Source organism: Microtus ochrogaster, unplaced genomic scaffold (genome assembly GCF_000317375.1).
Source record: "Microtus ochrogaster isolate Prairie Vole_2 unplaced genomic scaffold, MicOch1.0 UNK42, whole genome shotgun sequence".
Classification (NCBI taxonomy): domain Eukaryota; kingdom Metazoa; phylum Chordata; class Mammalia; order Rodentia; family Cricetidae; genus Microtus; species Microtus ochrogaster.
Window position 1 is genome coordinate 399,275 of NW_004949140.1, and position 11,751 is coordinate 411,025.

Consider the following 11,751-nt stretch of genomic DNA (forward strand, 5'->3'; position numbering starts at 1 on the left):
GAGAGAGAGAGAGAGAGAGAGAGAGAGAAAAAAGCAAAAAAAGTACATTCCCCAAACTACTATCACTCTGGAAACTGTTTTCTTTTTGAAGGCCATATGTAGATACTATATAAAGAAGCTTAAGAGAACAAAACAGTAAGGAATAGGCATACTTCATGCTTATAAATTTTCCTTTAGGTTCTTATTGTTTGAGAAAGGGTCTCTCTGTGTAGTCCTGGCTGCCCTGAACTCCCTAAATAGACCAGGCTGGCCTTGAACTCATAGACTCATCTGCCTCTGTCTGGAGTGCTGGGATTAAAGGTATGTGCCACCACCACCCGGCAAAACTGGACTGACTAAATAGCACACAGAGACCCCAGCTACCCTGAACTAAACCATCAGTAAGTGTGATACCCAAAGGCGGAAAGAAACACCACCATGGGTTTAAGAGAACAAGCTCAGGGCTAGGTTCCCAACACACACATGAAATCTCAGAAGATCCCATGTCGTTTTCTAGCCTTTAAGGGCTACATGCTACACAGACATATGATAAAACACATACATATATTGTTGGTGCTGTATTTGACTAAACCAAGTTTTTCATGTGCAAAAGAAGGCTAATAGGGAGCTGGAGAGATGGCTCAGAGGTTAAGAGCACTGATTGCTCTTCCAGAGGTCCTGAGTTCAATTCCCAGCAACCACATGGTGGCTCACAACCATCTATAATGAGATCTGGTGCCCTCTTCTGGCATACAAACATACATGAAAGGAATGTTGTATACTTAATAAATAAATCTTTAAAAAAAAAAAAAAAGAAGGCTAATAGTATCTACTGCAACACTGTTGTGAGGCTTAAGTGTAGCAAATGTGTATAGTCAAAGTTCTTCATTAATGAACAATTACTTTACCTGTAATTCTGCCTCACATATCTAGACCTGGCTGAATGAGAGAAAAATCCAAACTCTGAACTTTACTACCAGTCAGAAACACATAAGTAAATTCAATTATTAAGTAGCACTAATTTCCTGTCACAGAGCAGACACATATATTCATAGGTTAATTATATATGCAGCCGGTTCAAATTCTTTGGCTAGAGCCTTCGGCCTAACTGTGGTCTGAAAGAAGAACAAGAGGCAGTGAATCCAATCTTTGTAAAAGCTTTAGATACCTTTATAAGTGAAACAACCTATTTATGTTTACTTGATTCATAAATTGACTTACCCAAATATTATGTAATGTATACATTTAAAAGGCAACATTCCTTTCAATTACATTAAATAAGCAGAGCCTCTTCAGTGGAACCCTCAATTGCAATTCATGAGATCCAAACAAATTTAAGGCAATTAAAAAAATCATAGGCTATTAAACAATTTCACACCAGAGCTCACCTTCAGAAGGCTAGGCCTTCAACATAATGAAAGATTAGACCTCATCATTGTACACAATCTTCACTGATTTTTCTGATTTTTTTTCATCTTTCTGAAGAGGCCAAACCATTTTTAAGTACCAACACAAATAAACATGGAGGCCAGAAAAAAATATATAAATGTGTTAAATGTCTAGTATATCACAATAAAGACTGCCATGGTTGAATTACATAACAGATTCAATGTTTTTGAAAATTCAAAGAGCCGGGCGATGGTGGCGCACGCCTTTAATCCCAGCACTCGGGAGGCAGAGGCAGGCAGATCTCTGAGTTCGAGACCAGCCTGGTCTACAGAGCGAGTTCCAGGACAGGCTCCAAAGCCACAGAGAAACCCTGTCTCGAAAAAAAAAAATTCAAAGAGTCAGGCCTGATGGCCTATGTGGCACAACCACCTCTAATCCTAGCACCTGGGAGAGGGAGGCAAGAGAATCAGGAACTTCTTAGGTTCCTCTGGTCATCCTCAATCATATATTTAATTTGAGGTGATATATTTGAGACCCTGTCTCAAAAAACAACAAACAAGACAAAACAAAAAACAAATTACATATGGGGGAGGGGGAAGATGGAAGGAAAGAAGGAGAGAGGGAGGGAGAGGGAGGGAGGGAATAAAGAAAAAAACAAGTGCTATTGTCAAAAAAAACTTTTCTGCTCGTTTCTTGTCATTTGACTACTAACTTAGGAGCCTGGAGGAAAATTACATGTACTTAAATCTTTTTGATGACTAAAAGAAAATTCTTTATTACTCTTAGTGGACTTTAAGAGATACCTTTTAGTCAGGCAGTGGTGGCGCACACCTTTAATCCCAGCACTCAGGAGGCAGAGGCAGGTGGATGGATCTCTGTGAGTTGGAGGCCAGCTTGGTCTACAAAGTGAGTTCCAGGACAGCTAAGGCTATTACATAGAGAAACCCCATCTCAAAAAAAAAAGAGAGATACCTATTTTAAAAAGATATATACACACTCAAATTCTTAAGGTCACATATATGTTAAAAAGCAACTGCAATTATCTCAATAATTTTGGACCTGATAAATATATCCCATAACTTTTGTATTTAGCTTATATATAAAGATATTTCAGGGCTGGAGAGATGGCTCAGAGGTTAAGAGTACTGGCTGCTCTTCCAGAGGTCCTGAGTTGGGTTCCCAGCAACCACGTATTGGCTCACAACCATCTGTACTGAGATCTGGCGCCCTGCTCTGACGTGCGGGCATACATCGAGGCAGAATGTTGTATACATAATAAATAAATAAATATTAAAAAAAGATATTTCAACAAAGTTTTCCTTACAATATTCTGGTAGTATAAGTTTTCCAGAACATATTCATCTCTTCTTAAATATGTGAAGCCAAAGAAAACTGCCTTTAAAATTTCCTTTTCTCAGAATTTCCTCTTTTTAACTAGGACCTGATTCAGAAACCTCTATCAAGGAATAAACAAAAGTTGTGTGAGGGCTTTTAATTTGAAAACACATTGGACACAGCAAATCAGCTGTCATTTATCTCTATCGAATCTCTTCCCTAGTTATAAAGTCTCCAAATGTAATTAAGAGTAATAAAAAAATGGTCAGAATTTGTTTTCGCCAGTCAGAATTCTAAACACCAGAAGAAGCATGCATATATACTAAAGTGTTCAACAGAATCAGAGATGGGTACTGTCATTTAGCTTAACTCCTTTCAGCAATGCCAAGTTACAGATAGTTGTACACCATCAAAAACAAAGGCAGTAATGTCAAAGGCAGCAGTCAAGGTAGATAATGGATTCCACAGTATCTTTTCAATTTACACTACTTTAAACATCAGGAACAACCCTTTAAATTTGAAGTAGCCTGTTTCTAGCAAAATGATGTGCTATTAATAAGCTGTGCCTAGGATAAAATAGTCTGAGGAAAATGAGGGGAGGCAATGAAAATAAATCCCACTACACCGCTGGTTCTCAACCTGTGGGTCATGGCCCATTTTGGAGGGAATCAAATGACCCTTTCACAGGGGTCACCTGAGAGCATCAGAAAATACAAATATTTACATTATAATTCATAACAGTAGCAAAAAGCTACAAAGTAGCAATAAAAATAATTTTATGGTTGGGGGTAACTACTACATGAGGAACTAACTGTATTAAGAGCTCGAAGCATTAGGAAGGTTGAGAACCACTGGTCTACACATAAAGCTTACATATAAAGAAGTAGCACCAGTTAGGTGGTGGTGGCACAGCATTTGATTCCAGCATTCTGTGAGTTCGAGGCCAGCCTGGTCTACAGCTCCAAGATGCCAGAGTTACACAGAGAAACCCTGTCTCAAAACAACAAGCAAACAAACAAAATAATACCAGTCTAGTAGAGAAGTCTGGCTAGCCCTTACATTAAATTCACCAAAGTAGTGTGCCCTAGAATCACTCTCTCCTGCATCATTTCTTTCTTTTTAGTGCAGCAGCTATCTAGTCAGTGAGCTAGAGAGAAAGCTAAAGTGTTCTGGTTGACTAGCCACAGTTTTTGAAGGGTATCTGAGTATTTGAGACAAATTATAGAATGGCTGATCTTAACTTACTTCACAGTAAGTTTTCTGACTCAGCAACGTATATATGAAGTAGTTTTAGAAATGGATTGGGCCAGGCAATGGTAGTACATACCTTTTGCCCCAGCACTAGGGAGGAAGAGGCAGGTGGCTCTGAGTTCAAGGCCAGCCTGGTCTACAGAGAGTTCCAGGACAGCCAGGACTATGTAGAGAAGAAACTCAGTCTTGGAAAAAATGAATGTTTTTGTTGTCACCTTTAAACTTATCTTTACTAAAGAAAGATAAGTCATTGAGGAAAAAAATTACAGAAAGATTAAGCACCCCAAACACTAAAGAATTTCATGAATTCAAATAGTTTTAATCATTTTTCAAATGACTTAAACCTTAAAAGACCCAAAACACCACACACACACACACACACACACACACACACACACACACGTCTGCCTATAAAACTCTATCACTGTCAATTCTGATTGAGATATTGTGGTATAGGCAGACATTCAAGAGATGACCAATGGGAGTGGACTAAGTGAAGAGTTTTCAAGAACTTGTTATAGTATTTCAACTGCACAGCAATCTGTAACTATGCCAAACAGAAAGGCTTATTTTTTTTTGTTGCTTTCTTTTTTGAGACAAGGTTTCATTATGTATCCCTGGCTGGCCTGAGTCTATGTAAGCTAGACTAGTCTCGGATTGACAGAGATCTACCTGCCTCTACCTCCTCTACCTTCCAGATGCAGGAATTAAAGGCATAGGGCACCATGGCGGCATTCAAAAACAAAGTTTTTGAAGGGCAGTTAGTATGTGTGCTTAAAAGTCAGACCTCAATTGCTTAAGTTATACACCTCTTGCTACAAACTCAGCATTCAGGTAGGCTGGACGCTGGCCAAAGGGGTCCTACTGTAAGACAAACCTCACTTCTGAAGCTGCTGTCAGATTCCTGACCAGAGGACCCTAAGGAAAACCCCACCTGTAAATGAATTTAAAACCAAGGAACAATATTATACTGAAAGGAGGCGTTTCTGAGCACCTGTAAGGGAGCGGGGCCCGTGAGCCTCCCATGTCAGAGTGTAAAAGGCAGGCAATTGCGCCTCAGAGGATCCCGCACCCATTCAGCCCCCCGGAAAGCGCACACTAAGCACCGCTGAGCACCGTCCTTGCCCTTGCGAGGGAGCGGACGCGGGAGCAGATGGTCTCTGGTGGACGGGCTTCATGCTCCCTGACCTGGGTGGGGGTTCAGCAGGCAGGCTCGCCGCTCCAACCCCCCGCGCTGGGGCACAGCTCTCACCGAGCGACTTTTACCCAGTTGGAAGGTCTCAACCGGCCCGACGGTTGCGGTGCGGTTCCGGGGAAGCACAAGCCTCGCCTGGAGCCGCCACACACTGGATTCCACTCAGACCTTTTTAGCAGGCAGAGGGGGCGAGGCAGAGCAGAGCAGGGTCGTCAAGCGGGGGGAGGTGGGGGGAGCGCTTGATGATGACAGGGGACCCCCCTCCCCCCTCCCGCGGGGTAGGCTCCTAAAAGGTGGGGCGAGAAACTCTCTTACCATCCTCAAATGGGGTCCCTTCGGGCCTGCAACACAGAGAAAGAAAAACAAACAAGCGCCAGTCAGCAGCCGCCGAGAGGCTCCCCTTCCTCCTGGGGCGGCGGGGGCGGCGGAGGCGGCGGCAGCGGCTCTGTCAAGGGCTCGCGTCCCTGCCTCCCGGCTGCACCCCGGAAAGCCACCTCGCACTCCGCTCGGGGTTCGGGAGGCAACGCAGGCCGCCGCCGCCTCGGCCGCCACCACTCCCCACCCCGCCCCCCTAGAACCCCAAATGCTCCCCCCCCCCGGCGGCGGCGGGGAAGGGAGCTAATCGAGGCAGAGGCTCCAGGGAGGCGCCTAGGCCCCAACAACCCCGACTCCCTTCCCCTGTCCCCCCCATCCCCCTCCGCCGCTCGTCGAGGGGGCCGGCGCCGGTCCCTCAGCCCTCAGCAGCGGCCGGGACGCAGACTCACCCAAAAATGACCGCGTTCCAAACCATTATGTTGTTCTCTGATGGAGCCCCGCTCACTCCTGCCGGAGGGTCCTCTTGTAACCTTCAGAAACACACAGCGGCTCCCCTCAGTGCCGCCACTCGCCGCCGGCCCCCCATCACCACACCCCGAGCCGCTCGGCTCCGGGATCCGCCCTGTGCCCCGGCCGGCAGCCCCCTAGCCGCCTTCTCCATGACGGCCGGGGGTTGGGGGGGAGGGGTTACCTCTTGAAGTCCCTCATGAGGCGCCGCCGGGCCGGGGTCGACATGTCTCTAGCGGGGTCAGAACTGGGGCATAAACCAGGGTCTGCACTCCCTGAGGAAGCTGAGGGAGCCGAAACCGCCGAGGGAGCGCCAAGAGGGACAGCACTGCCTCTCCGAAGCCGAGGGTCGGTCTGGCGCCGGCTAAGCACCACCCCTGAGTAGACGGGGGCTGAACCAACCTGAGGAGAAAGCGAGGGGGGGTGGAACACCTTCCGCCGGACGGGCCGTACCAAGACGCGGGACGGGGGGGCAAAAGTTGTTACGTCACTCAAACCCGGCCTGAGAGCCCCCCCACCCCAGTTCGCTGGAAAAGGCTACCCTGGGGAGCAAATGGAAGTCTTCAACTCGCGGGGATTTAACGGGGGAACGCTCTGGTTCCACTTGCTGATTTGAAGACGAACCCTGTGAAGTTTTCTTTTTATCTTTACTTACTTTTTTTTTAATCTTTGTTTTTTCTTTTTCTCTTTTGAGGTACGGCCACCAGTAGGCCAGGCTGACCTCGAACTCATGGAGTAGTTGAGGATGACCTTGAACTCCTGACCCTTCTGCTTTCACCTCCCAAATGTTGGGATTACAAGAGTGCACCTGCACCACCATGCCGATCTTTAATTATTTCTTATTTTGTTGCTGGCTTCCCCTGACTCCTCCTCCTCCTCCTCCTGTTTTTTCTTACAATAAATACCATCCAATGTAACACTGACTAATTCAGCCTCACCATGAACCCCAGAGGCTGGCCCTTGCAGTCACCTCAGACTGCCAAGGTCTGTGATGACAGAAATATGCCTTCACCCCTGGCTTTTTTTGTTTGGACAAGGAATAATTTATTATAGGGTGGAGGAAAGCGGAGAGGAGAAGTTGAAAGAGAAGAGCAGAGGGAAGAGCTGGCAGAGGGAAACCCATTCTCAAAAGCACAAATGTTCGGATCACATTCCCACAGCCACAAGTGACTGGTGGTGCAATGGTTAAACTAGTGGGCAAAGTAAAAAAGAAAGAAAGAAAGAAAGAAAGAAAGAAAGAAAGAAAGAAAGAAAGAAAGAAGTGGGTCTTGACTATGAAAATGGGTTCTGGGTCCCTTTTCTTTGGGATGAGGGTGCACAATTCAATCCAAACCTTTAAACCTGGGCCTAAATAAAATGGTATTGGGGTGGTGGTGGAAATGACAGCTTCAGGCAGATAGAACAGACGGTTTACAATCGCTCCGGGCACTCACAATTTGTCTCTGGAACCACATTTCCGCTTGACAGTTCAACAAGCCAAGCAGCTAGTTTAGAGGAGTCCCGGGGATGAGATTGTCCAGCTGCAGGGCCTTGGAAGGACAGAAGATCACAAGGAAAGGAACAGTAGGGCGCGCGTGGAAAAGCTGCGAGTTGCAGGGAGGACTCACGGGTAGGTTAAGGACCTGCGAAAGCAATCACAGTTTGAAAGAAGCAGTTTAAAAGATCAATCCAAAAAAAAATCACTTAGTTGGCACAGACAAGATATGCGTTTAAGAAGGATGGAGACTATGAAAAAGGCGGGTTTGTGTTAAATCCCGGGGAGCTTTGAATGCCAAGCTAAGGGGATCCTCGGAAGGTAGAAGGAAGAGCAGGGAAGTGGCGCCCTTAGAGCTGTGCTAATCAGAATTTGCTCCCAAGAGCAGCTGCGGGGTTCTTGTGCGGGAGAGATATCAGCATGCTCACCATCCAGGGCCAAGTCCATTCTTTACCATGGAACCTGCTATGGCATCAAAGTTTTCAATAGAGACTCTCTCCCATTAAATCCTGCTCACAGTTTGAATCTCTCTCTCTCTCTCTCTCTCTCTCTCTCTCTCTCTCTCTCTCTCTCTCTCCCCCCCACCCCCCAGTCTTCTATAGCCATCAGAGAAAAGGCGGGGGTGAATGAAGAGCACTTGGCACTAGATTGAATGTGGTTGAATGTGGTGGCAAGAAGTCAAAAGTGCCTGAAGCTTTAAGCCCCGAGATAAGTGGAGATCTGAAGTGGCCATTAACAGAGCTGGGTATAAAGGGTGAAGGACACGTTTGGGAGAGGCAATTTTGAGTGGGACTTGCCTAGCTCCTGGGACTGATGAGCCATCCGTGTGAAGATGGTCAGAAAACATCAGACGCTCAGCAAAATTTGTTTTTCACACAGGAGGCAGGAAGCACACGCCAACAGTAATGATCTTGCTAGGTGCTTAAGGACAAGTGCCTTCGCGCTGGCCATGGTTAGCTCTCCTCACCTCCAGCATAGCAATTAATAAAGCAAGTTCCCGCCGCAGCTCTGTGCCATGGCTGTGGCCGGAAAAGGTTCCAAAACCAAATTTCAAAAAGTCCTTTCCCCTCATCTAGGAACTTAAAGTCTTCTACTTCATACTTAGGGGGAAAAAAAAAGCAAGCAAGGCTTGCATGAACAAGAGCATTGGCCCTCTTTCGCTGCTTAGCTGATTGTCATGAACTAACTGCAGGCCAAGTCCTGGGGTTATAGTGTTGAGGGCCCTATTTTATTATTGACTGCTAAGCTGGGACCGCTGCCAGCGACCACCCCCATTCTTTGCTATGTGACCTGTTCTCCATTTAGGCACAAACACTATTTCTACTTCGTTTGCTCCTTCTCACATTTTGAACATTTTTCTTCGAGGAGAACCCAGTGTACTTTCTTTACCTTGTCTGATTAGATCAGATCCAACCTTGATGATCTCTATATTTTAAAAATCCTCAGGCAGGCTGTAGTGGCACCCACCTTTAAATCCCAACACTTTGGAAGCCGAGGCAGGTGGATCTCTGTGAGTTTGAAGGCAGCCTGGTCTACAGAACAAGTTCCAGGACAGGCTCCAAAGCTACACAGAGAAACCCTGTCTTGGGAAAACCAAAAATAAAATTAAAATTAAAAACCTCTAGCTTCAGGTTGTAGTTACTCTTTTCAGAGGACTGGAGTATTCTAACTCAGTAGCTGAGGGCTTGCCTAGCATATGTTGAGACTGTCTGTCCCACCCCCAGTACCTAAATAAATAAAATTTGGTCAATTTCTTCACTGTCGACTCTAGTTTAAATGTTTGGCTTAATAGCCAGACAAAGATATGTGGGTTCAACAAGGACCACGTGCCTTTGTAAGACACCCCCACCTTCCACAGCAAGAGTGGGATCTCTAGTGGGAGCTTGGGAAGCCCTCCGGGCAGAGAAGTTACTCCACCTAAGGACCATTAGTCTAATGGGCTCAAGACAAGGTTCCTCAAACAAGCTCATTTCCGTTTTGTTGTAAAAGAGGCAAACTCCAAATGGTTTATGTTTATCTGAGGATGCCAACACAAGCAAGTGCATGCAGCAAATCTATATTCTGGAGCAGCGGGCAGGCTGGCTTGGTTAGAGGAGTAAGTTCCTATGTTTCTTTTGTTGTTTGCAGCAGGAAGTGAGACCAGGTCTTACTCTATAGCCCAGGTTGTCCTTGAAATCACTGTTACCCAGCCTCGGCTGGTGCCAGGCTCGTGGCAATCTTCGCCTTTTAACCTCTTGGGCGCTGAGATGACAGGTGTGAACCATCGCAGCAGCCAGCGAGGGAGAGGTTCTCTACAGAGAAATAATGAAGTGAAGCCTCAGCTGGGAAAATCAAGCGTGGCAAGGTTGATTAAATGCAGGCTTTTGTGAGAGGTTGAGCCCGAGAGAAAGCGGTACAGAGTATATCGTATTGAGAAACACCATGCAGTCTGGCCCTGGTGGATAGTGCCTGTGAATGCAGCAGCGGGGAGGCTGCTGCGGGAAGAGTGCAAGTTCAAGGCCAGCCTGGGAGGGGGAGGGGGATAGGAGAAAGCAGAAGGAGAGAGGGGGACAGCTAGGGAGCTCTCCTGGAGGATCTGTGAAATGGTAGATTTATTGACTGGAGATAAGTATCTGAAAGTATTAGAAGATCCAGTCGACATGTTTACATTTTCTGTGGGCTTGTCTATTTTGCTTCCTTCACTTCCTTTCTTGGACTATATAATCAAGACAACTCAAGAGCCTGAACTAAATTAGCTTGCAAGCCCAAGCCACCTGTCTGGGAATAGTGTCCTCTGACTGAGGAATGGAATTGCATCCTGGGGACATTGTATCAGCCACACTCCTCATCCAAGCAACGTTGTCACAGCAAGTGGTAACATGGAATCGTTCCCCAGCACAGGTGAGTAGCAGGCTAGGTCATCGTATCCATAGCACAGTTAGCCAAGCACGCTTTCACTCCTGCCTCACCTGGACATCTTGGAGAAATGACCTCCTCACAGCCGAGGGCTCAACTCTCCCTGAGAGCAGGTCAGTCACTCTCCTGAACGGAACCATGGGCAGCTCCCTGACTCTTATCAGAGATGGAAACAGTGTTTCGGATTTGCCCTGCCAGCTGCCCTTCTACAGTTTAGCAGTTGAAATTTCCTCGAGCTCGGGAGGAGACTGAAAGTTCTCTGAGTGAGACGCGCCATCCTCTGCATCTGCTTAAGAACACCCAATGGTTTTAAAAATTATCTTCTGCTATATACTTGATAAATGATCTTTTATGATGTTTGTGTCTTCATTTTTTTAACATTTTTTCAGTGTGTATATGTGTGTGTGTCTGCAGGAGCATGGCTGAGATGTGTTGGGAGGGAGGAGAATTTGGGGGACTGAGGGATGACTATGATCAAAATACATTGGATATGTATGTGTATAATATTCTCAAGGAATAAATAAAAATATTACTTAACTTTTTAAAAGGTTTGCATTCTTCTATAAATTTTCAGTGGATCTATTTCCCAAGCCCAGATTTCAGTTCCAACAGCATTTTTCCAGGTCATAATGCAAGTGCAAAAACCTCTGTAATTCAAAATTTAATGTAACCGTACAGTTCAGGAACTTCTGTTCAAACTTGTACTGAAGGTTATTAACCTGCAATGCAGAGGCATGCTGCGAAGTGAATGTCTTTGATTCTCTACCCTGAAGAAAAAAAATGAACACCAAAAACATATATGAAGGCCGGAGAGATAGCTCTGTATTTGAGAGCCCTGGAGGCTCTTGCAGAGGCCCCTGGGTTCAATTCCCAACACCCACAAGGCAACTTACAACCTTTAGTGTGGTCTGACTCGGCCATCAAAGGCTGGGCTCCAGAACAAAAATATAAAAGATAATGATTCTCTAAGACTTTCATTAATATTTTTCTTATGCTTAGGGCTAGGTGTGTAACAAGAGTACTTTCCTAACATGCACAAAGCTCTGGGCTCCTAGAGACCCAACAGAACCAGAACCAGAAGGATGGATGGTCTTGGGTTTGTTTTTTTTTTCCTGCTTTTCAAGACAAGGTTTTTCTGAAGCTTTGGAGCCTGTCCTGGAACTAGCTCTATGTAGACCAGGCTGGCCTCGAACTCACAGAGATCCTCTTGCCTCTGCCTCCCGAGTGCTGGGATTAAAGGCGTGCGCCACCACCGCCCAGCCGGATGGTCTTGTTTTGTATGTGGTACTTTCCTGCGTTCCCAGCACTGGGGAGGCTGAAGCAGAGGAGTTTTGAGTGCAAAGCTAGCATGAGCTAGACAGGGAGCTTGCTGCCAAGCCTGTCAATCTGAGTTATATTCCTGGGTCCTATC

At 46.0% G+C, this 11,751-nt stretch overlaps 2 protein-coding genes across 2 annotated transcripts in view; one reads left to right on the forward strand and one right to left on the reverse strand.

Annotated features, from left to right (window-relative positions):
- Nucleotides 1-6,364, reverse strand: part of Ube2a (ubiquitin conjugating enzyme E2 A) — a 10,602-nt gene extending 4,238 nt beyond the window's left edge. Inside the window, exons 1-3 of the mRNA XM_005368890.3 lie at nucleotides 6,156-6,364; nucleotides 5,914-5,994; nucleotides 5,465-5,490 (exon numbers count right to left, since the gene is read on the reverse strand). Coding sequence (XP_005368947.1) covers nucleotides 5,465-5,490; nucleotides 5,914-5,994; nucleotides 6,156-6,199 — 151 coding nt within the window. The 5' untranslated portion in view covers nucleotides 6,200-6,364. The remainder of the gene's footprint in view (nucleotides 1-5,464; nucleotides 5,491-5,913; nucleotides 5,995-6,155) is intronic.
- The window catches only part of CUNHXorf56 (chromosome unknown CXorf56 homolog), a 50,624-nt gene that overhangs the window by 11,901 nt on the left and 26,972 nt on the right, over nucleotides 1-11,751 (forward strand). The window lies entirely within an intron of this gene.